The following is a 27,272-nucleotide window of genomic DNA, read 5'->3' on the forward strand; positions in this document are numbered from 1 at the left end:
CGGATAGGCATAAGACAAGGGTAAGGTCTTGGAGGCGTTGAGAGGTGGGCTTTTGGAGGAGGTGGAGGTGGAGGTGGATGGATTGGGCAAGTTAGAAGAGTGTCTCTGTTTTATCTCCTGGTGCAGTTTAAGAGTGTTACCATTTATGGTGCAGCTGATGGAATAGTTGCGTGTCTGCCAACTATGTGACGCAGCTCATCGTCTATTTACACTGGAAGGTCAACCTCTCTCTGTTCCTCCTGCTTTGTGCAGGAAGGTTCATTTTGTCAATGTACGGCCAAAAAAAAAAAAAAGTGTCGCTCACTTTTCCCTTCATCATCTTTCTTTGGCGTTTCCTGTCAGTGTGACGTAAGTTTGAGGAGGAGTTAAAAGTCAAGTTTGAAGCTGGTGGGGACGATTTTTAAGTGTTTTGGTTTTCCTCAGATAAAGTGTAGATCTCATGAAATGATCTCAAAAAAAGAAATAAAGCTTGAAAATTGCCGATTCACTGTATTCACATTGTTGGAAAAGTTTCGCGCTTTGCATTGTGGGATGTAGAGTCTCGTAGACGGATGCATAGAAGTCTTCGGTGATACTTTATTTGATGTTTTATACATAAGGCTGATATTATGCTGTCATTGTGTGCCATTAGCATGAATAAGGTGTCATGAAGGCTGTCATTAAGTGTCATTCGCTAAATTATGACACCACAAAATTATTATTATTATTATTATTATTTTCTTCTCCTTTTGTCTGCACATGCTGTCAAAGGTCAACACCACAAGAAGTGCAATATTTTTAAGACAGCAATGCATGTTTTGATACTGCAGTTAAATAAATTAATTTATTTTATTGCAAAATGGTGACCATCACCAGCCCCCCCCCTAAGGAAAGGTAAGAAATACTTTATTAAAGGGAGGATGTAAAAAGAGAGGGCAGTGTTACATCTAGGTGAGGGGGTGGGTGGGGGGGTGGGGGGTGGATAGGTAGGAGAGACTCAAGGTAGGACACCGCAAAATTACGATAAACATGCTTTCAGACGTACACACAGACCTAATAAAACCTATTATTAATTAATACCTATTTGAATCACAGACTGTCGGCTAAAAAACACATTTGCATGTGATGAGAAATGAAAGATTGGGGAAATATCAGCGGTACAGTGATGTCACTCCTCTCCACTGTGGTTCTGTTTAGGGGGTCCCTCCCTCCCCCCCTCCCTCTGTGTATGTCCGACGTGCTATAATGATTGATAGCTGAACTTCAGAGTTTATACTTTTCCTTTGTTTTCAGTGAAAAGTTCTGAAGAAACACACAATGTGATACAGTTGTCATTAAGGTCACTTAGTAAGTTAATATCTATTTCCTCAAGTGTTTTACTTTTACTTTGAAAGATGCCCCCCCCACCACCCTCACCCTAAAAATAGACCTCAGAGCTGCTGCATGAAGTTCTGAAGGCTCAGAAATGCTTGTACATGTTGGCTTTTTCACACTTTTAATGTGTATGATCGGTTTTTCTCACTTTAATATGTGTGAAAAGGGAAGGAATATTCACTGGGAGGAGGAGAAAAGACCTTTTTTTTGGGGGGGGGGGTCAAGAGCTGTAAGCTGTAGCAAAATGTAGTTCCATTTGCAAAGAGTGTATATTTAAAGTCTAAATGATTTGATTCAAAAGTGAAGCTTTGCTTTGAAATCCAAGTGGAATTGAGTAATGGCTGATTGTTTGGACATGCACGTTAGAGATGGCCGTCAGCCATTGGTCCTTCTTTTTCCAGCTCTGACAGCTTACACTCTTCTTGGAAGGCTTTCTAGTTTCTGTTAGATGTTGAAGTGTCTCTGTGGGAATGTGTGTTTATGTTAATAGTAGGCCTATACTATATAATATAAGATATTAATTGGGGTAATGTTTCCTTCTTTTTAAAGACTTTTGATGCAAAAGAAAACACATGTAACTCGAGCTTAAAGAGTAAATTATTGGACGATGCTTTCGTTTCACAAGTAAATAATTTGTCTCTTACTGCACAAGCACATTAGATATTCTCAAAGAAAGATACAAGATCATTCTTGGCTTTATATTTCCACACCAAAGAATGCATGGCCGTTCAATGTACAGTCTACATCAGAGTTAAGCAACTTCTATCACAGCAGGGGCCACAAAAAATTGTTAGTTTGAACATGCTTTTCTGTCATTCTGTGCATTTTGTGTATTTCTGTTGTTGTTTTGCTTGTTTGTTAGTACTGTGCTTTTGCAGAGTCATTTTTTTTTGTGTTTTTCTTGTCTTTTTGTGCACTTTTTTTGTCATTTTCTGTAATTTTGTATTTTTTTTAGTAATTTTTTAGTGCATTTATGTTGTTATTTTGTGTTATTTGGAGTAATTTTGTGTATTACTGTTGTCTTTTTGTGTGTTTTTCTGCAATGTTGTAATTTGTCGTATGTTTTAATGCATTTTTGCATTAGTTTTGTCATTTTTATGTAATTTTGTACTTTTGGCGCCGCATAAAATTCGACCGAGGGCCACATGTGGCCCCTGGGCCGACAGTTGCCGATGTCTGTTCTGCACTGTTACCCATTAATCTGTACGTTTTGACAGAAAACAGCCAGTTGGATGTTTGTATCAGAGTCTATATTGTGTTTCTGTCATATACGCAACAGTTCTTATCAAGCTGCTTAATGGCAGTATTAGGTTCCATGTTTCCATTACAGTCTGAAAAATAAAATATATTGTGTTCTTTAGATATGTGATGGATTTTGGTACTGTCTGTGGAAGTGTTTCTTTTAAAGTTTTAAAGTCATTTTCAGTGTTATGGCTCCAAACGTCCACTAAATCTCACTTTACATTCGTGTAAAAACATCACTTGGTTCTTTTCCCTGGATTCACATTTGCCAATAGGGTTTTGCAACGTCAACACAAGCACAAAAACATTCAATCTTTGGAAAACATCAGCACAGCATTCAGAAAAGGGTTTTGCTAAATTGTACACATGTCGATGAGACAGGTTAATCCTGGTTTATAGGAGATGGGCTTTTCTAGACCCTAAAACCATTAAATCAAGAAGAAAAAGGAACCAATGAGGTGATCAAATGATGGATCCAGTTATTTCCTGGTTCACTGAGATGTCAAATAACATTCTGCTTGTATTTAGCCATTTCTCTGCTCTGGCTGTTGCTCTGCATCAGCTATTTCATTCCTTTTCTCTTGTTCTTTTAAGCTCCTTTTTTGCCTCAAGGAGCAGTTTGTTTATTCCATCTGGGTGTTGAATGACTTGGCTGTCGGGCTTACTGAAACTTTTGTTTGCCTGATATAAAAAAAAAAGGGATATATAATGTAAAAAGAGAGGGCAAGGGGTTAAAGAAGAAGGATTGAAGCTGACAATAACGGCAGATGTGCAGACACAGGCGAAATGCCAAGACGCCTGTGATGTAGCTCATCCTTGGAAGACAACAGTCTGCAATCATAACCCGAACAGGGAGCCGTCTGGCAAGAAGGAAAAGGAAAACATTTTATTTTTCTGCCTGGGGAGCGAATGGTGAATGAAAGCAGGCTAATGATTATACATCCATTGTTTATTGTTGCTCTCCTTGCTAAACCAGGAGAAGTTGTCTGTCTGGAGCAGAGTGGAATGAACTCAATCGCAAACAAGAAACTCAAACAAGTTGCTGGAAGCGTTTCAATGTCAAGTTTTCAACCCAATTATTGATTACTAGTTGCCTATTCTGCTCTGGTTCCGAGTCGTAGGAGATGGCAGCGTGACACAAAGTCTCGCGACCACAGCAGACACATTTAAAACAAGCCATCAAATTCAAGGCCAAAGACGGCATCAAACGGAAACAAAGTATTCAACGAGCCTGACATGCAAAGATTCAGATGAATCCCCAAGCCAAACCAAGAACTATCGACTCAGGAGGCTTTCCGTTGCCTGACTGTGGTGGCGGCAAATCTGAGAAGGATACGATACCTTGCCAGGATACTTGAAGCGGTACGGGACTTTAGAAAAGTTATACAACGCAAATGCAGGACTTTCTAAGATCAATGTGAGGCTGAATGAGGCCGATGCTAGACGTTCTGCTAATGAGGGAAAGTTACACGACATCGTAATATTATCAACAATGTTAAAAACACAGGAGCTCCTCTAGACCAGTGTTTCTCAAATGGGGGTACGCAATGGCACTACAGGGGGTACTTGAGAGAGAGAGAGTGTCAGTCTTTGTCCCATCCCAGGTGGGAGATGACCGGAAATGAAAAAAACTATAGCACACAAAGGCGAACATTAGTGATTTTCTCTAAATGTAGCATTCAAGAGCAAGGCTTGGGGTGTGGTCGTCCTCCCTGGGCGGGCTGCTCCTGGTGCTGCATCCGTTCCGGGTCCTTCTGGCCTGGGGTCGGGCCCCTGCTGGCTCTGGGCTCGCCGGCGGGTGCCCACTGGCTGCCTGTTCGGCGCGGTTCTGGTCGTCTGCTGGGTGTGGGCTTCGGCTCCTCCGCTGGGGCCTCGGGCGGGGAGTTCTCGGGGCCCTCCCCTCGGGGGGTTGGGCGCGGGGGTGGGGTGGGGGGGTGGGGGGGTGGATGGGGTGGGGGGTCTGGGGGTTGGGGGTGGGATCGGTGGCGTGGTGCGCTGGGTCCTTGGCTCCTTGGGGCTTTCTCGGGTGTGTATGGGGGGGCGATGGCTGCCTCTCGGCTTGGGATCTTGGGGGCGTTCGGGGGACTGCTTGGCCGTGGGGTGGTCGCCGGGGGCCCTTAGGCTGCCTGCTCTTGCTGCTGGCCTGACTGCTTCTTCGGGCCCGGGGGTGGCTCTTGGGTTTTGCAGTGGCGGTACTTGGAAATACATTTGTCATGGATGCACTGGCCTTGGGCTGTGGGATAACACTCATACTGGGCTCAACCTTATACACGTTGTTCCCAAATACCTGTTTTATGGAATTTCCACTCACCTCTTCCTCTGTTCACAGCCACCACCATTATTCCTAAACCACACACTGGTCACCAAACTGGCTTGACAACACAACAATAAACACAATATACACAACCACAATTTCACATCGCATCACTTAAAACTATTCCTCACCCATTCCATATCCTATCTAGTATCCCTCTTCCCTGCTAACTTCCCCACCCCCCTCCAACCCCTCACCTTGGTGTAACACTGCCCTCTCTTTTTTACATCCTCCCTTTAATAAAGTATTTCTTACCCTTCCCTAGGGAGGGCTGGTGACGGTCACAATTATGCAATGAAATAAATAAATTTATTTAATTGCAATAATAAAATATGCATTGCTGTCAAAAGATTGCACTTCTTGTAGTGTTAACCCTCGAAAGCATGTGCAGACAAGGAAAAAAAAAAAAAAAAAAAAAAAAAAAAAAAAAAATAAATGTAGCATTCAAAAGAGATGCATTCGATTAAACATCACTGACACTCTGGAACACACCATCCTATTTAGATTAGATCACATCAGATTAGGTGACAATACATTAGCTTTAATGAGATTAAGCTATTCCTCATCTAACATTCTTTACCTCCTAATGCTGCCTCATTACCCACACACAGCCATAAATGGACGCAATTAGACAATAGATACCCCAGTACACACTCATCCATGTGGTCAAATCCATCTTCCTCATTGATGTACCTATTACCAGACCTCCCTTCTCAAAGGCTACTGTATGTATTAGTGTGTTTGCATGCATTGTTTGAGGTTTTTAAGGGGAAAAGGTAAACATGTTTTTAAATTTAAAACTTTTAACATATATGACCATAACTCTGCTCATATCTGAGAAATTTCACCAGTTTCTGAAAGCTAAGGAGTTTCTCTTTACAGTACGGTAATCTTACTCACACACGTGACGGAATCATTAAAGATACTGCTTTGTTTTGACAAAATCGTCAGACATACAGTAGAGAGAAGAGAAAGGTTGAAAGAGACCAAATACCTTTGGATTTAATTTAAAAATGTCCGTGGGAAAAACATCCATGGAGGCTTAGAGATAAATTATCCTATATGAAGTTATCACAGTTATTTATTGAAGTGTATATTTAATATTTATTTCTTGTTCTGTAAGCCTTGAGGTTTTTTGTTATAGTTTTATTTTCTAGGATGAGATGTTTCTCGTTGTTTCCAATGATTGAGAGACTTAAAGGAGATTTATATGAGGTTTTTCAAGGAGAAATTATTATATTGCCTAATAAAGGTGATTGACTTCAGTCACATTTGTTATAAAGAGAGAAATGAATGTTTAAACCTTATGGACAATAACAACTTATTTATCTACTGTATTGTATTTTGCTATTATATAGTAAATTCAATTAAACGTTGAGTACTTTGGGTATGAAGTGGTTGGCCCAAGTGTATTCTTCAAAGCACATGCAACAAAGTATATTAATGTTTAGAGGTGTCCCGATCCGATATCGGTCCAATATCGGATTCAAATTTCAGATTTTTTTTTTATTTTTTTATTCAATTGTAGAATACTGTAGATATTATGTTGAAGGTTAAAACGTATGTAACCAATTGCTTAATAATAAATGGGTCAGTTTTTCTCATACCCACTGTTGTTGACTATTGTTCATCACTTGATCAAGCCTTTTCTAACATTCCACACTACATAATAAGTAATTAGTATTTTTTTTTATTAAAGAAAAAAAAAAACACTAATAAAGGTATGTATGATTCATGCTGATATCGGATCAATATCGGTATCGGCCGATATGCAAGGCTGAAATAAAAGTTGTATCGGGACGTTTCTATTAATGTTATAGTGATATTATTGATGTTCAATGATTGTTTAATATTTTAAATAAAAAAATAAAAAAAAAAGAGAGAGAGGGAGAAGTCTAAAAGCCCTGTGTGGTCCCTTATTAGAGAAAAAAGAAAAAGCCATGTGGTGCAACATGCTGATATTGTGCAGCTGGTTTTTAATATAAAAAAAAATGCCTGTGCGGCATTTTTATTGGAACACTTTTTGGAAAAAAAAAACAAATAAATAAATGTCATTTTGTCTCTGATAATATAAGTTTAGAATGTATTTGTACAGGTGTGTTTCCAGCAGTGAGTGAGGAGATTCCCCCCCACTCTCACCCTCTGCGCTCTTTTTAATTCCACGATCACTGTTTGTGCGTGTGATGGATTAGCAGCCACGTTGCTCTTTAGCATACAAATGGGGAAACTGTAGAAAGCAACGGCATCAAACCAACGTGTTCATCCGACTGCGAACCCACAGAGACAAAGGAGACACTTAGAAGTGAGATCAAACGGGGAAAGCCCATTTCTCACGAGGAAATAATTGCTCCGTGGCTAAAACCCCATATTTCTACACTGTAACTATAGAAACATAGCATTTAAATACAGTATTTATGTATTGAACTTAATTAATGACACAAACAGAAACAAAATAAAGCTGATGTTGTTATACCACTGTGTGCCTTGTGATCTTTACACAACGTGTACTGTATGTGTTTATTGCTGGAAGATCCATTTAATAATCCAACATTGGGTCAAATTGAAGATGTATTTCATTATTTGAATGGTGCTTCCATAGATACTGCCCCACATACAGATTCACACAGCGAGCCATGCGTAGAGAACTGCAGGTCCATAGGGGCCCCGTGTTCCTGTCTGCCCAGAGGCTCTGAGCATCTTAATCCCAGCCTGTCTGATGGGAGCGCTTCAGGCACTGAGTTATGGTGCAATATTCTGCTTTGGTGTTGTAGTGTAGTAGTCTTATTTTCACCTTTATCTCCAGTACTGAATTCAAGTCTTGTGGGAATAATGACTTAATAGCGGTTAAGAACTTACACGAATGAACTTTCTCATCCTGTGTTGCTAATCCACATGGACCTTGTTAGGGATTTTTTAAGAAGTTTGGAAAAGTGTCATTTTTTTCTTTTTTTACACTTAGATTTGATAAGATAGCAAGTGTTCATTAATGTGATTCTTTAGCGTTTTTTTTTTTTTTTTGTTTTTCAGACCTTTGTATAGTGTTTATTGTTCCAGAATCCAAATTTATGAAAAGATTATGGTTTTAAATAATCCCAACAGCACCAGGCTGTCTGTTTACAATTGACATGTTCTCCTCGAGCATGTGTGGATTAAATCCTGCCAAAATCTATAAACTTTTATGGTAGTTTAACTGCACCAGTGGCCGATTCAGGCTGTATCCTGCATTCTGTTCAACAGGACGGGTATTAAAAATACTGTTGCTGCATCAGCGCAAAGCTACGGAAGCTTATTGAATTCACTGAAGAAAAGGAAGTTTAGTGTTTTCTGAAATGATGAGATATAAATATGTAAATTAAAAAAAAATTGGCCCTGTTTTTCTGTTTTGTAACAGGAAATATGTTTTGGTTTTTCTGAATTGATGAGATACATTTTTAAAGGAAATTGAGAAAAACCAAAAAGTATTTCCTATAAAAACAGAAAAACAGGGCACATTTTTTTTTTAATTTTACATTTCTTTAAAGTTCAATTACAATTATTTTCTCAATAAATAAAGTTCAATTACAATTATTCACAATTACTGAGCCTTTAATAAATAACCCCATTAAACTCTTGTGTTAGCTTTCGGTTTGCATCACTTGTGATAATGGGTCAATTTTGACCCATGTCTTCAATCAGCTGTAAAATACACAAAAGAAATATTGTACAGTCTCCTCCAAAAGTATTGGAACGGCAAGGTCAATTCTTTGTTTTTGTTGTACACTGAAGACCTTTGGGTTTCAGGTCAAAACATGAATATGAGACAAAAGTTCAGAATTCCAGCTTTTATTTCATGATATTTACATCGAGATGTGTTAAACAACTCAGGACAGAGCACCTTTTGTTTGAACCCACTCACTTTTCAAGTCGAGACTTCTGGTAACTCTTTTCGTCTCGTCCAGGCCAGATTTTATAAACTCATGAGGATGTCTGGGTTTCCCAGGGACCCTGAACGCATCTAGGGGAACATGTTCATTTAAAGGCAGTGGCTATTCGTATCGTAGCCGTATCAATATACCAACATTCTATCCATACGTAGTGCCCCTCATTAACCAGTTTAGGTGACGTGATCGATCACTTGATTAAGATGCCACGTACTTTTACTACTGTTTGCTATTAATACGTAGATTCCTAAACTACGTTACGGACTAACTAATCCTAACCCTAACCATAACCCTAACCCTAAACTTCGTTACGGACTCACTAACACTAACCGTAACCCTAACCCTAAACTACGTTTTGGACTCACTAACCCTAACCGTACTCGATCTGACCACCAGAGGGAACCAAAGTACAACTCGATCTGACCACCAGAGGGAACCAAAGTACAACTCGATCTGACCACCAGAGGGAACCAAAGTACAACTCGATCTGACCACCAGAGGGAACCAAAGTACACTCGATCTGACCACCAGAGGGAACCAAAGTACTTTAATAACCCTAACCTAAACTACGTTTTGGACTCACTAACCCTAACCGTAACCCTAACCCTAAACTTCGTTACGGACTCACTAACCCTAACCGTAACCCTAACCCTAAACTATGTTATGGACTAACTAACCCTAACCGTAACCCTAACCCTAAACTTCGTTACGGACTCACTAACCCTAACCGTAACCCTAACCCTAAACTATGTTATGGACTCACTAACCCTAACCGTAACCCTAACCCTAAACTTCGTTACGGACTCACTAACCCTAACCCTAACCTTTTGAAGTGGATTTATTTTTTCTTGCCACCATAAATCTGTACGTGTATCGCTTGCCATTTTTTCTTCTGATTTGAATGTATGGAATGGTCACATGACTTCCGGTAACGTCATAGGCCACGTACGAATAGCACCGGGGGTTGTCTGTACGGATAGCCAAATGACTGTAACTCTGCTAATATTTGCTCTATCTGAGACATTTCAGCAGTTTTTGAAAGCTAAGGAGTCACTCCTTAGAGCCAGGTATGGTATTTTAACTCACACGTGACGGAATTATTCAAGATGCCGCTTTGTTTTGACGAAATGGTCAAACACGCAGCATAGAGAACAGAAAGACTACAGTCCAAGATTGATAGAAAGAGACCAAATAGTGGTGGATTTAATGCAAAAAGACCGTCCTGAATGATGAAACCTCCATGAAGGGTCAGAGAGGGATTTGAAAACAAAGGAGCCACTGGGAGAGACTTGGAATGTAGAAAGTAACTGGTAAAATAATAAATAAAATAAAAAATTCTGGATGAATTAATGTTGTTCTGCTTTTCTGTAGCTAATCTTTATGTGTGTTCATAATTTTTTAGGCTTTTTAAATGTTATGGAGAATAACAACTTATTTATCTGCTGCATCGTATTTTGCCGCTACAAGGTAGATTCAAGAAATTGCAGTATTATTTTTGAGTATGCCAAGGTCGGCCCAAGTGTCCTCTTTTTTGGAAATCAATTTATGGTGATCCTATTCTACAACCTTCTTTCTGTGTGTCTGCAGCCTGAGGAGCTGACCAATGCCCTGGAAATCAGTAATATTGTGTTCACCAGCCTCTTCTCTCTGGAGATGCTGCTGAAGGTTTTGGTCTACGGGCCCTTCGGCTACATCAAGAACCCCTACAACATCTTTGATGGAATAATTGTGGTCATCAGGTAAGCACGTTTGTTTTTTTTCAGTTCAAATCAACACATAATGCATATTATGAAAATATAAGCCATTGTTGTAAAAGAGCGTCCCCCTATTGCCTTCTTCTTCTTCTTCTTCTTCTTCTTCTTCTTCTTCTTCTTCTTCTTCTTCTTCTTCTTCTTCTTCTTCTTCTTCTTCTTCTTCTTCTTCTTCTTCTTCTTCTTCTTCTTCTTCTTCTTCTTCTTCTTCACTTCTACAACCTATAGCAGTGATACTGTAGGCAACTGTTATCACAGCGGGGGCCACAGATTTGCCTGCAAGATGGATTTTCCTGGTGTTCACAAACACCAGAATCCATCTTGTGCTGTTCCCGCCTTTGCCTTTTGAAACTGAACCAAAATGGTTTGAACCAATCATGAGACAGTGTTGTGGTTTAAGGCGGGATATCCTAGTGTGACGAAAGCAGAAGCGCCAAAGCCAAACTGGCGCATGCGCAGTTGCGGGGAGATAAACTAGCTAGGCTACCGCTATTAGCAAAGCTCTGAATCAAAATAGAAAGATGTCAATGCAGGAGGATGTTAACGTGTCCTTAGCTCAAATACTCGTGTTGCAAAAACGGCAAAAGTCACTCAACGATATAATGACCGCAGCATTACTATCCCAAAAGAAACTTCTTGTTGTTGTAGCAGTGTCTCTACGGCGCATGCCAAAAACATTATCATTTGTTACCATGTGATTGGCTAAAACAAATCATGGTGGACAGGCACTTCGCCCAATCAGCTTCAAGCATTCTGTTCATGTCCCTCCCTGGTTCTGATAGGATTTGCCAGACACCTCCCCAGATCGATGTGGGTACTCGAGTTAGAGGGAGTGTATTTTTCTAGTCATTTTAGGTATTTTGTTGCCCATGTTTGACCTAGTTTAGTGTTTACCAAATAATAATAATAATAGTAATGCATTTGATTTTATATAGTGCTTTATCATAGACACTCAAAGCGCTTTACAGAATTAAGGCATTATTCTTTCACGCCACACTTAGTGGTGATAAGCTACTATTGTAGCCGCAGCTGCCATACTAGGCAATGTGGGTGAAGTGTCTTGCCCAAGCACACAATGACAGATACCACTGGAGTGACTGTCCCCCACTGTGGCACCTGGAATATTCAGTGGTCTCCCTTCCAACTACTAACCAGGCCCAGATCTGCTTAGCCTCCGAGAACTAATGAGATTTGGCAATGACAGGTTGTTATGGTCAATTTATGGTACTAGAACCTCTCTGTGTCCAAGAGCCCACATGCATTAAAGATCCCCAACTTTGGGGAGTCTGTAAAATGTGTTTTTTATTCTAAATGGGACATCCTTAAAAACTCAACTTGGCTGTTGGTGATTAAAAAGTTGTTAATCCTAGTTTTTTATGTTTAGGTGAACTTTCTAAATGTATTCCTGTACTCAGGGTGGTGGGTTTTTTTTTTAGTGCCAATTGGGCCCAAGACGGGTAAACACCAGACAAGATGCCAGTCTGTCACAGAGCCAACAAATATTCACAAAAAAACAAATATTCTGACATTCACCCCAATGCAAAATGTCTACAACTCCAAAATATTTGACGTGCATGTTTTTGAATAGTGGGAGGAAGACAGTGTACCAGTAGAGAACATGCACAGGCACAGGGAAAAAACATGCACATTCACACAGAGAAGAAGGGCTAACTACTCGCGACTATGCACTTTATCACTTTAAAATCTACCAACAGAATAAGTTTTCAATCTAGTTATTATTTCAAGTCAGACAAAGCCGCAATTTGGGATTTTAAAACATATTTTAACTTTCCAGATGAGCTATTTCAATTCAATTTGCTATTCCACATGTAACATATTTAATACAAATTGCCATCTGCAAATACTGTGGAGTTCCATTGCATTTGACTGAACATCAACTGAATTATTTGGTCATTTACACAATGAATAATGTTTTCTCAGTCATTTTGAATTCTTCCTACAGGCCACATTTATTTACTTATTATTTTATTTTAGAGGGACAGAACAGAGAGTATTGTTACATTTAAAAAATAGCAACCAATGTCATGTCCATTGGCCATCTTGCCAAATACTCATTTGCAGACCTGATCTCCAACATAAAACAGACAAAGACAAACAGTGATACATAGTTACACATAAAACATGCTAAAATATTAATAATTGACAAACTTTTTAAATTAATTTAGTGTTCGTAGGCTTGGTTTATCTTTAACCAGCGCTACACTTTGCTGTTGAACAAGTTAAGAATTGAACGTTCTGAGCGGCCGGATTTGGCCCCCGGCCTTGAGTTTGACACGTGCCCTATTATAGAGATATTTGAAAGTTCAATAATATTCATCCAGTAATGCTGTCAACTAGGGGTGTTGGAAAAAATCAATTTGGCGATATATTGCGATATTACATTGCGCGATTCTCGGATCGATTCAAAAGGCATCTATATCTATTTTATTTCTTCTTTCTTTTCTTTTTTTTTTTTTTACTTTTATTTAAAAGCGCGCTGTGTAACTTTTGTCCACTAGGGGCACTAGACTGCTAACTTTCATGCAAGCGCCATTAGTGGCCACAAGCGCCGCAGCACTGTCGCAAAAATCAATGAACAGTCAGTCAGGCCAGCCTCCCTTGTCTTTTGATTGTATACGCAGACAGTAGTTGGCCTGTAACTTCGAGATAAGGATTGGCTCTAAGGGCTGGGGTGCGAAGCGGGGCGGGACTGGGCTGGGAGCCAATCCTTATCTCGAAGTTACGGATCTGACTTGCCGACTTCCCTTACTAAATAATCCACGTTTAACTGAACTATCGCGGCGATTAGTGCACCATTAACCCAACACAAAACTACCGTATTGTTCTTTTGGCTGTACACAGAGGCTAAACTCGTTTCAGCTGCACACACCAGTGGCGCCGCGTCGGGAAATGCCCGTATGTTGTGACGTCACGTGGGAACTATATATACTAGCTTGTGGTCAAGTGACTGCTGTAAAGTGAAACGTTCTCCAGGCATTCCCTAGGTCACATGACCTGGCCAAAGACGGTCCGTTTCCTTCTCCTCCAAACTTACATAGACGGTATTTCAAGAGGGGCTTCCCGCTGCTGTCCATCAATGTCTAATAGCCTGAGGAATCGTTTAAAATAACTCATATGGGTCAACTGTTTAGGCCAAAAAGTCCACAGTGTGGCTTAAACCAGAAAAGTCTTCTCCACTGCAGGAGACATTGTAACTACACAAAGAAGTACGCTGAAACCTGGACATGTTGACCAGCTTGTGTTTTTTCAATAAAATCTAAAAGGAAAGTAATAATGTTCTGCATTTATTTGTTGTTCTAGGCATATACAGTATCTCAGTTAAGTTGCACGAAATAAATGTTGCACTAAAGTCAAAATTGGTTTAAAAGTCACAGGCAGATTGTATGTTATTTTTTATTTTAAGTTGTTGGCACATGGCATGTTAGCGCCAATGTTTTGAGTGTAAAATATGCCAATAAAATATATTTCATACGTAATGTTCTCATGAAGGTGTACACATTTACAGATTAGTTGTTTCTTAAGTCATATGCAAAAAAAAGAAATCGCAATAATCGCCTTATACTTTAATATCGGGATGTGTAGTATTGTGACCTATGTATCGGGATATGAATCATATTGCCAGATGCCAGGCAATACACACCCCTACTGTCAACCAATGAATCCAGTTTTGCTTGAGTTGTAATCTTCGATTTTGTGTGTGTGCATGTGTTTTCGGAACAGTGTGTGGGAGATTGTGGGTCAGCAGGGCGGGGGCCTGTCGGTGCTGAGGACTTTCCGGCTGATGCGGGTGCTGAAGCTGGTCCGCTTCATGCCGGCGTTACAGAGGCAGTTGGTGGTTCTCATGAAAACTATGGACAACGTTGCCACCTTCTGCATGCTGCTCATGCTCTTCATCTTCATCTTCAGGTAAAACTGGCAGAAAACACCTCCTATATCTAGTACTTGAATCACTTCATTAAAGTTCCAAAAAGTTTGGAAGTGGATGTGACCTTTTTTTGCTCGTCAAAATGGGCACGTTCCATCGCTTCTGATGGAGTTGTTTGTTTCGACGCGCGCTTGTCACAAGTCACTCCAAGGTTTGATTGATCGTGCTGTTTATTGTCTATTGTTCCTGCTCTAATAGTCCATTGTCAGCCAACTCTAAATCAAACTGAAATAGCCTGCTCTCCAATGCAGCATAAAAGTGTTCCAAAATAAAAAATAAAAAATATCCATATCCAGCACGGTCTGAAACGCCTAACACGAAGGTTTTCAACAGATGGGTCAAGGCTAAAAAGTGGGTCGTTGACTTGATTTTATTGAGTGCTTGAACGTATAATATTTATTTATAAAAAAATAAATGCAAATATTATTATTTTCTTCAGGGAAGAATATTTTATACGGTTTAAAGTTTATAATAAAAAGCCAGCTAAAAAAAAAAATCAGCTTGCAAAAAAAAAATCAAAAAACATTATGTAATAGGGCTGGGCGATATGGACCAAATCTCATATCTCAATATTTCTTTTCTCAAAATGGCAATATAAGACATTAATATCCACGTTTTTAACTTAATAGTCTTACCAGAAAGACAATTCCCGGGTTAAATGTAATGATTTAAAATGCCACACAGGCATTTATTAACAAACAGCTGATCAATATGTTCCACTTTTGGCTTTTTCTCCTTTAAGGGACAGCACGTGTGAGTGAGTTCTGTGGTGTGGCTTGTTTAGGTGAAAGTCTGCATTAGGATTCACTCAGAAATCCATCTAACTGAGCTTTTCATGCTGTTCTGAGAAGTATCGAAAGCAGCGACTCCTAAAATCTGTATTATATTACAAAATAATCTATTAAATATATATCACAGAAATATGGACACTGTTTGACTGTGCTCTATGAATAATATTAAATACCTGTATGATGTGATTTGTACTCTGTGATTGTTTCAATCAAAACAAGTAAAAAAAAATAAAAAAAATAAGATATATCTCATTATAGGCGATATTGTCATTTTCTATAACGTCACAATAGAAAACTTGATATATCTTGAATCTCGATATATTGCCCAGCCCTAGTATGTAATGATTTTCACTGATATAGATAATAAATTGGCTTTTCCTATATACTTCTCTTTCCTCTATCCTATTATAGTATCCTGGGGATGCATCTGTTTGGTTGTAAGTTTGGGTCAGAGAGGGATGGAGACACTCTGCCTGACAGGAAGAACTTTGACTCTCTACTGTGGGCCATAGTAACCGTCTTTCAGGTAAGCCACACAACATCTCTACCTCTTACCTATAAATCTTAACATCTTAATGCTTCATTGATTGCTGACTGAGTTGGACGACCATCAGTTATAGGTTTCTTTGTCTAGCTATTGGAACATTTAGCCCAGCTGTGATTAAAGTAATGTAGATGTCTTTAAATAATGATTTTCAAATCTTTAATAACTGTTTGTTCCCATATCAAAAACAGCTTGGCAGGAATATGTGTACCGTTACACTCCTCTTAAGTAAAGACTGTCAGCTCATTTTAAAGTTTGTCTACTCAAAAAAAAAGAGGGGTGGATTTACTAAAGCTTTATGGGTATTAAAATGTGTGCAAGGGAATCAGGAGTGTGCCGTCACAGCACTTCCCAATGCGCCCTCAATCCATTTATCGCGTTTCCCCCTAATAAATATGCATAGTAGGCGGATCTCCCAGGGGCAGCAAAAATATGGGAGGAGGAAATGCAAATACTTTTATGCAGGGGGAGCAATGTGATTCAGGAAATCTGGAATTGTTTGCGACGATAGTTTTAGTAGCAGAAAATTGTATGACTGAAAAGCAGGTGCAAACACAAACGCAGAGATCATTGCTACAGTAAATGTGGACAGATAACACAGCGGAGATTAAAAAAAGGCTCCAGTCGTGTGTGTCTGTGTGTGTGTGAGAAAGAGACAGAGAGAGAAAAAAAAAGCTCCCCGCACATATGCACCCATTTGTCACTCACAGTCGCATCAACGTACATTTCTCCACTGCGAGATGAAATAAAGAATATCTATCTATATGCTGTAATTCATCATTTTTTTAAATTTGTTTCCTCTACTAACGCCTCCAATTCTGCTGCTTCACATTTTCATTTTTGCTTTCGCGCACTCGTGTTCACCCTCCATGTTCAACACAACACATACAAAACGCTCATTTAAATAAGGGCGGTCTGCACCAGCTCTGCATGTGCACTAATCATTGCTGCAATGTTAGTGAATTCTGCGCAGCAGGTGAGGAAACTGTGTTACTAAAGGATTTAGGGAAGCAACTGGTTTACCACCCTTTATTTTTTATTTCAGATCTTAGTGAATCCGCCCCAGAGAGTTATTGCACATTTACCAATTCAAATTTGTTTTCTCCCTTATTTTTGGTAATGTTTGGTGCAAAAGTCTTGATCCTCACATCACCAAATGCACAAAGACAGGTTGTCATTAAGAAAATCCGCAAAAACACAAAAATATTTTATTTGGATTCAACCAACTAGAATGAAGAGACGTACTGAAGAAATACTGTTCTTTGCACTGCTTTGCACATTTTAATCACAGGTTTTTGAAACAGGTTTTGTGGTAAAACGCATTCCAATTCATCAAAACAAAAGCATGAAAAAGCCATTGTAAATACATTTACGTTTGCATGACAACAGTGTTTTCTGTCCATGTATTTTAAGATGTGCAGCTTCTTTACCTGTAGCACCACAGATTAGTTTTTTCTTATCCATCCAAAAGTTCCTCCATGATAAATCTTCTTCTTCGGGCGGACGGTAGTGGTTGTTAGTTTCTTATTTAATAGCGTTAGATGACTAAAGGGCATAAATAAGATCCATTAAAGGGCTTCTAATTTTAAAAGCGGCTGCCAGTTCGAAACACTAAACCATCAGCTGGAGGGAGATGAACGACATAAATTTACTGTACATACCGCTGCAACGCAATAGGCCAAATTGCAATTTGCATTGAAAGTACAACTACTAATTATACATGCAAAGCAATGTACAAAAACTGTTATTTAGGGGCCGTCATTCCACAGATTCAAAGAGTGCTAGGAAATAATACGAGTGCAACACTGAATTTAGTAACCTTAATATCACCCCATTGTTGCGCAGTGGTCAGGGCCTCTGCCTTTACTCCCAATGTGGTTCATTTTAAACTCTTTATTTATTGCCCTATACAAGTCAATGGGCTTATGCAGTGTGAGGGGTGACGTCCTGTTGCCTGTGCCTTTTTAGTGTAAAGTCCCCTAACCTATCACGATGTGTGTTTCTATTACTATTTCTATGACGCAAAATAAAAGCAATATTTATAAACGTCGACAAAGTATAATTGCGCTTTGAACTCGTTTCCATTGGAAGCTTGTTTAGACAGGAGCTTCATAACTTCTGTGAAATTTCATCCCACGAAACTTCGCTGCAGGAAGACGGACGCTCCAAACCTCCTAATGACACTCCATATTCCTTTGTTGTTTGCTGTATATCATGGTGTCATGGAAGTGATAATTTCTAAGTATAATATGAAGAAATATCTCTGTCTCCTCTGCTGTCCACACGTACCACGCCATGTTTTCTCAGAGAGAAGTGGTCGTGTGGCCAGGTACGTCACGTTATGTGACGTGTAATTGTGGAAAAAAGTGTTTCCATTGCGCTTTTGCGATATGTTACAATATTGACACCTCATGGGAGCATAAAAACTTTTGTGTTTTTCGAAATTCAAGTGTTTCCATTACCAGTTTTTATTCTGCTATTTAGATTTTGCGCATTTCCAAGGGTAATTGAAACACAGCTACTGACTAAGAACATTCTCTTCTTCTCCTCCTCAGATATTAACCCAAGAGGACTGGAACAAGGTGTTATATAACGGCATGGCCTCCACTTCTCCGGTAGCTGCTCTTTACTTCATCGCACTCATGACATTTGGCAACTATGTCCTCTTCAACTTGTTGGTGGCCATCTTGGTTGAGGGATTCCAAACAGAGGTACCATGTTGGGAAAAGAGAAAATAATTGTCAAGATAGACTTAATTTATCATAATTTGAGCTCTTTCTTACATTTTATTCAGTGTTTAATCAGGTGAATGTATTCAGGACAGGCTCTCGTTTGATAGATTAATACAAATGTGAAGGCTTGACCTTTACCTGTTCTTGTGCTCTTTGCAGTGGATTTCATCAGGGTATGACTTTCCATTCAAAACAATTCATTCTTCTTTTTTTTCTTCTAAATATTCATCTTCTGTTGAATTCTCCACTCAATCCCTCAACCTCAGCAATCATCCTCCTTGTTGTTTCTGTTTATCTGCCAAGACTGAAAAGTACATCAAGGGAAAACTATGCACACAAGGCTAGACTGTGCATTAGCCTAATCCACTGTTTTTTTTTTTAATTCTAAACTCTGTTATTGACTACTTCCTCCTCTTAGAGACCTTTTTTAGGATAAAAATTGGAATAATTGCTGATTTGATGCTGTAAAGAATTATCTACTAGGTGAAAGACTTTACTCCACCACATTGTGACTGAGAAAGACGAGCATAAGGTTAGAGGAGATGAACCAAGTAAATCACAAAGACATTCAGTCTTTCTCCATTTGTTTGCTCGACTCCTCCACTTTTGTTTTTTTGGGGTTTTGACAGCGCCAAGGCTTTGATCATTGGGAGGACAGAGAATAAATGAGAATTAGTGAAGAGAAAATATGACAGGCTCATAAATGATGTATTAATAGGAATGGCTCTCTCCTGCTATTTCAGTTATCCCTTGCCCAAATATTAAGCACTCGAGTAGTTTGAATGGACTAGCATGCAGATTTAGAAGCATATTTCTACACATCTGGATATTCCTGAGATTGTTTTCCGTGGAAACATTGATTCGCTGAACTCTTCTATGTTGAGTATTCAGGCGGGAATGCCATGGAAGAGATATTCATTCTTACGAGAAACCAACATCTTCATTGGTTTCCGATCTTTGAGCCCCAGGCCATCCCATGCTTTGAGAAAAAGCCCACACCAGACCAAACATTTTACAAAATACCACCATGACACTTGTGTGCCTCGACACAGTTGTGGAAAATCACTGAAGTACAGCATTCAGACCAGGGCTCTCAAATTAAATTAGTCGAGGGCCACAGACCAGCCTTTTTCCAATGTCACTGTGTAACAACACGTCTACATTTGAAGGATAGCCATCATCCAGCTCTACAGAAAGAAAAAAACTATCCATTTGTGAAAAATATATTTTTTATAACATTCAGTCACTCAAGCTAACATTGTTGTTAGTCAAAGAGAAAAAAATGACCTGTATTATAACCAGAGTCGGCGCCAGCCAGTAATAAATGTTCTGTGCGCTTTTTTACAATTCTCACCTTTGTGAACGACCACGATCTTCGGTACTCTATAAAATCTCTTTTCCTTTCCTCGATTAGAACGATTGGAGCAGCCGTAAACTACACATAGCATGGGTATTTTGATGATTTCAGAGGGTAGATTCTCAACCTACTTCACTTCCTGCCCTCCATCTGAATTTAGCGCTCTATATCTATATCGCTATATGGCTCTCGCGATGCAGCAATGTGAGTGACGTCAACAGAGCAGGCACCGTCCGCGCTGTCAGTGTGCGTAGTCAGTTGGAGATAGCCAATCAGATCTCTTGACTTTGAGTAATAATAAGCTCCCCATGTAGCGTGGGAAGAGTGGGGTGGGGGGCACAGTAGGTCAGCAGGGGGGGCACGGCCCACGAATGCCCCCCCATGATACCGACACTGATTATAACTACTGGTGGGACAACACATTGTGCGAAAAGTTATTGCGATATTAAAACTTCACAAGATATCATTGATGGTACAAGTGTTATTGGTTCACGACTACTAGCATATGTTTTTTTTTTCTTTTTTAAATAGGGGAAAATTGTCTCATTTATTGTATTTTATATTCACTTGAGTTGTAAAAGTTATACCTGTAAGTATGTCCAAGGTTTTCCAAAAAAAATTGCCCTGTATCATTATCGTGAGCCCAGTACAGTATATTGTATTGTCTTGTGAACTTTGGATATCGCCCCACCCCTAATTATAACCATCCTTCCTGAAAAGGGGTTTGACCACAGTTTTTATGGGTAAAACCACTTAACATCATTCCCACTTAACAAACCCCAAATTACCAACATCAGAGCCATACACGGACTAAATGCCCTACAAACAAAAGCAATGTAAAAGGTATTAGTTTTAGTCTATTTTTGTGCATTTTTTGTATTAGTATTTTATTTCAAATATAAATATATCATTATGAAAAAAAAACAAAACACTAGACTCTTTTGCTCCAAATTCTAAATGTATTTTCAGTTCGACAAACTCTTCCCTCCATCAGGGTTGCTAGGTAACAAGGACTTTGAAAGTTGTGTCAGCCTACCCTGGATACATGCTCGCTGTATTATTCCAAATAACTTCATATCACTCCTTCTGGGAAATATTGATCTTGTTTGTTTTTTTGTTATTTTCTTCATTCAATATTTTGTCTTATGCATTGCTTTTCACACACACATTTTTATTTTTTTTATTGAATATTTCTTCCTGTTGCATTTGTTTGTCAAGTTGCGTCTATGTGACAGAATCCAATATCTGCTGCAGAGAGCTCAACCAGACCAATGCGTCTCTTTCTAGGGACCTTAAACAACAAAGAAGACAGAAGTTGGCACTTCTTTTCATTGCACCTTTGACCATTGACAATACACACACATTTGACACTTACTGTATACTTAACAATATTTATGAGTAATACTTTACCTGGAGTTTTATACATAAAGGCTGACATTACGCTGTCATTACTATGACATGACACCTGTCAATAGCATCAATAAGGTGTCTTGAAGGCTGTCAATAAATGTCGTTTGTTACCCTCACCTTTTGTTATCCTAACCCCTAACCCTAAACCTAAAAGAGGGAAAACTCAACAACTATGCAAACTCAGACTTTTTCAGTCCTCTGCTTCACAAAATAAACACAGAGCTCCATAACAAGAGCCTACGTGAAACTACAGGCTGAGCAGAATCCACTGATATACGTACCAAAACAACGCCACAAACTCAGAAAATACACCGCAATGATGACAAATGGTGTCTTGTTTCCAAACTTGTGGAAAACTTTGGCACAGTTGTGGTAAAGTGGGCTTCCTCCTGAACGTTTTTGTACAAAACATGTGTATCTTTGGCCTAACGTTTATTATTATCACCAAACTTGCTGCAGTTGATGTCCATACATTAATTCAATTATTTCTGATTTTACAGCCTTTGCTAACGAGAATTGGCTTTATATTTGATCTCTAGGTTTTTTGGGGCAGACAACAGATTTTTTTAATTTAAAACATAATTTTTTGTCACTCAGCATCATACATTTCCAAAATTTCACGTTATCTGTAACCACTAAGGGTGCTACTATAATCTGAACAAATGTAGAAGCTTAGAAATACCATGTTATGGGTATGTGATTGTCAGAGAACAGTGGCTGGGGCTTAAGCATGACACCTTATTCATGCTGATGACAGATAGTGTCAGCAGAATGTCAGCCTTGTGTATAAAACTTCAGGTAAAGTGCTACCAATGTATAAGTTAAATGCAGAGTGATGCACCCATGTCCTGAACAATGCACAGCTCCACTGCACTGTCATGAATTATAAATGCCAAACTCATTTTTTACATCTGCTTTCTGGGGGGAAAAAAAAAAAAAAAAAAAAAAAACTTCCAACGGGAGGGTAAAACATGGCTGTGCTGCACTTCTACTTCTATACTGCCCTGACAACTGTATGCCTTCTGCACATGTGCAGCATGTGACTGCACACTGTGGTCCAGGACAGTTGCTTTGAACATGTTTGTGTTGCATGGGGATGGGGTGGGGGGGGATGGACCTTTAAAAAGTCGTATGTTTCAACAGGCTGAATCTCCTTTAACTCTCTCCTTTCTTGCTCCTGCCTACTGTCGTCGGTTCCACCTTTCTCCTCCCGTGCCTCCTTTTTCCACCTGCGCATCCCTCCCCTGTCCGGCTGCACTCATCACTTCCTCTAATAGGAAGTAACCAAGCGGGAGGACTTGCATGCCCATCTGAGCCTAATTCAGCTGCCTGTAGAGTCAGGGGTATGTACAGCATTGCAGCTCTGCCTATCCTTCCTCTGTTTAAAACACCTCTGCCCCCCCCATCCTTCATCCCACCTCTACCCAGTCATAGATCTCTCAACAGCCACCATTGAAACTTCAACAGCACACATGTTGACGCTGTTTTTTTCATGCTAAAAGAATATGCTTAAAATTTTCTACACACTTTGAATCCATTTATTTCTCCCATATTGGTACAAATTAACTTGTTTTATTATTTAATCCTGTGGCAATGAGTCATGCAGGATGCAAAGCACAGTGATATCAGGCTTTTTGTTGCTGCCAATCCAATCCATTAGAGTGGAGCAAATCCAAACCCCGAATGTGTCTGGAATGAGTTATGAGTACATGTAAAACATCAACATCGGCAAAGGAAAACAGTGGGCTTAGAAGTGGGATCAGAGAGAAAAAGTACTTTTAGCAAAGATCTGGAAGGCAAGCAGTGGTATAAATCCATCTTTTCTCCAAATGATACCCAATGTCATTTGTTTGTTTTTTGAGCAACTTCTGAGCTTACTTCTAAGATTTAGGACAGAGTAACTTGATACATACTAGTAATCGTAAAGAATAATCTGCTCCGTTTGTTAAAATAGACACTATTTCACTTTCTATTACCTTATAAAAACATTTTGTTTTCTTTTGAAAACATAAATATATCTTTTGAGGCTTATGTCAAATAATTTGCACTTAATTCCTTAAGTTTACCATCTCAAAACGCGGTTTTTACCACATAATACAGTTTCTGGTAGTGACTACACAACTTTGCATTAGATCTGCCGTCACACACATCTTTGATTGAACTTTTCCTCTCTGGCACGCAGAGCAAAGCACCAGCATATTCTTTATGTAACGTAAATAATAGAGGCTAACTGCAGGCTGTAGCTCCTCTGATGCACAACAAAAATTGCAACAATAGCAGTAGTAATAAATGTAAACTTTCTTAAAGAAAATGTGGAGAAAAGTTTTCCAAAAACAAATAGAAAATCAAGTTAAAGTAAGCAATACATCACGTCTGGGTTATTGTTAAGTGTTATTTTTACCTTTTGAATCAATGTGTGTGTGTTTTTTTTTTATTGAATTTAGATGATGTTTTAAACATTAATAGTAGAGTTAGCCTTTAATCAGTCACAATTCATGCTCTTATGCTTCAAGAATCAGAAAAATTTATATATATATATATTAAAGATATCAAAAACTGAATAAATTCCAATCTCAACTAATTTCCATAAGATCTTAAGAATACTCTAATAAAGTAAAACATATTTTTTTTATAGCGACTTATCATCTTCAGAGCTAAAAACAATTAGATTTTAGAATTTAGGTTAAAACAGATAAATACTTTGGAAAAGCTTAAAATGCACTCTTGTCATTCGGTCGACAGCCCACAAACCAGGGTCATAACAAATATAGGTTATTATTATGTTTTTAATGTCATTCAAAAGTTTAGTTTTCCCAATTTAAATGCTGAAAGTACAAACCAAGCTCTTACATTGTTAAAAAAAAAACAAAAAAAAAAAATGGTGAAAAAGTGAGTTAAAGAACTTCTATCTGGCTGAAATATGATATTTAGCCTTGACTGAAAGTCCTGCATTATGCCTCTATAAAAAAGTCAAGCTATGTGTATTTTTTATTTTTATTTTTTTTTTATCTTTGAAGCTGGGACTCTATACCAGATTTAATGTGGTCTCCTCAAATCCATCCACTGATGCTGCTGAAAGATAAACAAAAAAAAAAAAAAAAAAAAAACATCATAGGATGTAGGGTATTTAAAAAAAAAAAAAAACCTTTGAAACGTAAATAATTTTGTCACACGGGATGTTACAGAACTGTGCTCAGCCCTTTAATTCTGCCTGAGATAAAACTGTCCCCCTTGGAGTCAGCCTTGGCCCTCAGTGGAGTCTCTGTGTGTGTGTAAAAATGTAAATAATAGGTCAGCATAAAAAGCCATCGAGGAAAAACACCAATTAGTTTGAATGGGATTATAAAATCTCTGCAAAATGATCACGACAGATTCATCGAGGCAAAAACGTTAAACAATTTAACGATTATGTCTACTTTAACTGTCCATGAGTTGAACTCACACACAGTGTGGAACTACAAAGGTAGTAAAAATGTTCACTTTCAGTTCAATTAAATACAGCAGGCTTTAGGGAGCTCCAAAACAACAGTGTGCTGATTATCAACATTATTAAGCCTCTAATTCTACTGTAATATCTTCATTAGTTTGGTATTTTGAAGAGCATCTTTAAAGCCTAGAACTACTTATGCTTATGGACATTAGCAAAACAAGTTTAGCATAATCATTAACCATTTTGCTTCACAAACAATCCTGTATAAAAACAGATAAATTACCGATCGTCACTTAGCTTGGAAATTATTCACCAATACTGTGCAAGAAAATTTAGTATGTACGTTTGCTAGCCCCAGCATTGCCATTGATTTGTATATATATATATATATATATATATTATTTTTTTTTTATTATGACTATTTTCCTGCCAATAAAGAATAGTTAATAAACACACATTGGCCCTCATTTATCAACCTTGCGTGAAAACGGGTGCAAATTTAAGTGTATAAGTGGTTGTACGACAGGACCAACGTGTGATTTATGAAACATTCGAAACTGACCAATCCCAGCATAAAAATGATTAGGTGTTGATAAATGCGGCGGCTGAATTTTATGTTATGCCCTTAAATTGTCTTGGTTCGGAAGCCCCACCCACTGAGACCAACTAAACGCTGGCGAGAAAAGAAAGGAAATCCTCACATCTGAGGTGGAGCAAAACAAAGATGTGCTTTTTGACAGTGTAAAAACTGGACTTAAATGTATATAGTTTTGCAACATTCCTGTGTTTGAAGCGTTTTGCTGCGTATTTGTCCCTGTCGGACAAAGAGGCGCTCGTCGTTGAAGTCTGCCCCCCTGTGCGTGCTGCGTACAACTTAACAGCAGAGATCCTGGAGAGGCACATGGAAAAATAACATTTATACCAGCCTTAAAATGAATAAATGTTGTTTTTGTCTGTGTTTATTATGCCTTTATCCAATTTCACCAATACTTTATTATTTTACTGATTAAGTTTAAGATATATTTTTTACATTTTTAAAGCATGAATGATTTACAGCAGTATTCCCTCGGGCCAATACAGAGCAGAATCAGTGCTGCACTCCTGTGTGTGCACCATTGAACTGCTCCTCCTCAGACGTTAGCAGAGTTCCCCTGTGGGGTTATACGGCATTCCGTGTAAGGAAAACCAAAAAAGTGGTATCAGTAATAAAGTAATAAAAGTGGGCTTTTTGGAACTTCATTTTATTTAGTTTAATTAGTTTTAATAATCTGTTCTGAATGTGTCTGCTTATGCCTAAATGACAGTTGAGGTTAGTTTAATACTTTATTTTCAGTCTCAGTCAGATTTGGCTGTTCCGCACTGGAAATCCACACACTCGATTAGCGTACACGAGCTCAGACCTGACGTGAGATCTGATCGTAGCGTACGCTCACGTCACAATGGATGAATGCCTAAGTTTGCGTGAATTTGGTGGAATGCATGTCGTACTCTCAGATCTGAACGTACAATCGGTTCTATGATAAATGAGGGCCATTAGCTCTACACACAAACTGAAATAAATCCCTATTAAGTAGGGCTGGGCGGTATGATGAAAAATTTAGTTTTTTTTGTTTTCATGCATATTCAGGTGTTCACAGCATTTTCTACTGGTTGAGAATCAGAATGGTTTATTTTGTCAAGCACAGTTTAAAAAAAAAAAAAAAAAACAGCACATGGAATTTCACTTGGTAGTCGGTGCGCGGAACAATAAAACATAAACACAAGCTAGCAGCAATAATAATAATAATAATAATAATAATAATAATAATAATAATAGTGATAAATATAATGATAAGGGATCAATAAAGGATAGAGGATAAAGATTATAGTATGTAGAATAATTCCACACTAGTAGTAATACAAGTTTGCAACAGCAGCCCAATGGCTCTTTGCCACGCTAGCTTAGCTTTAGCATTAGCTTGATTTCTAGCTTTAAATGCTGCATACTCAGTTGTGTGGTGGCTTCTTATGGTGAATAAGGTAGCGTTTTCTTTGCAGCTCCACCGGGACTTATTTACGCATTATAGGAATTATAAATTGCGATCCTTTGCTCTCTTTTTTTGTGTATTACTGCCGACATGCTAAGCTAACCATACCTCAGTGTCCGTGAGTGTTGTTTTCCTGTAGCAGAGGCGTGCGCACGTAGGCACATGCTCACATGCAGCTTCAGAGCTTTTAATTGTGTCTTTCTTAACCATTTACACGCATGATTTACGCCACAACTAACACCAGAGCGCTACTGTTTACCTTCCTGTTTAGAAGTGCAACGTTGAAAAGGATCCACTCTGAAACGCGGCGTAGCGTTCCGAAAGTTGCGTAATCAAATACACCGGTACGGCGGTATATTAAAAATTCACATCATAACGAAAATACAGTATATACTGGTATTCGGTATGAACTGGTATACTGCCCGGTCCTACTATTAAGCCAGAATGTTGCTACA

At 38.7% G+C, this 27,272-nt stretch overlaps 1 protein-coding gene across 14 annotated transcripts in view; it reads left to right on the forward strand.

The window, feature by feature from the left end:
- The window catches only part of cacna1g (calcium channel, voltage-dependent, T type, alpha 1G subunit), a 329,241-nt gene that overhangs the window by 189,981 nt on the left and 111,988 nt on the right, over positions 1 to 27,272 (forward strand). For 11 of the 14 annotated variants that reach the window (XM_028475732.1, XM_028475730.1, XM_028475738.1 and 8 more), the window contains exons 11-15: positions 10,417 to 10,568; positions 14,322 to 14,507; positions 15,729 to 15,843; positions 18,417 to 18,572; positions 22,638 to 22,703. In XM_028475732.1, coding sequence (XP_028331533.1) covers positions 10,417 to 10,568; positions 14,322 to 14,507; positions 15,729 to 15,843; positions 18,417 to 18,572; positions 22,638 to 22,703 — 675 coding nt within the window. The remainder of the gene's footprint in view (positions 1 to 10,416; positions 10,569 to 14,321; positions 14,508 to 15,728; positions 15,844 to 18,416; positions 18,573 to 22,637; positions 22,704 to 27,272) is intronic. The other 3 variants (XM_028475744.1, XM_028475737.1, XM_028475743.1) reach the window with 1 other exon arrangement.

Source organism: Gouania willdenowi, chromosome 19, assembly GCF_900634775.1.
Source record: "Gouania willdenowi chromosome 19, fGouWil2.1, whole genome shotgun sequence".
NCBI lineage: Eukaryota > Metazoa > Chordata > Actinopteri > Blenniiformes > Gobiesocidae > Gouania > Gouania willdenowi.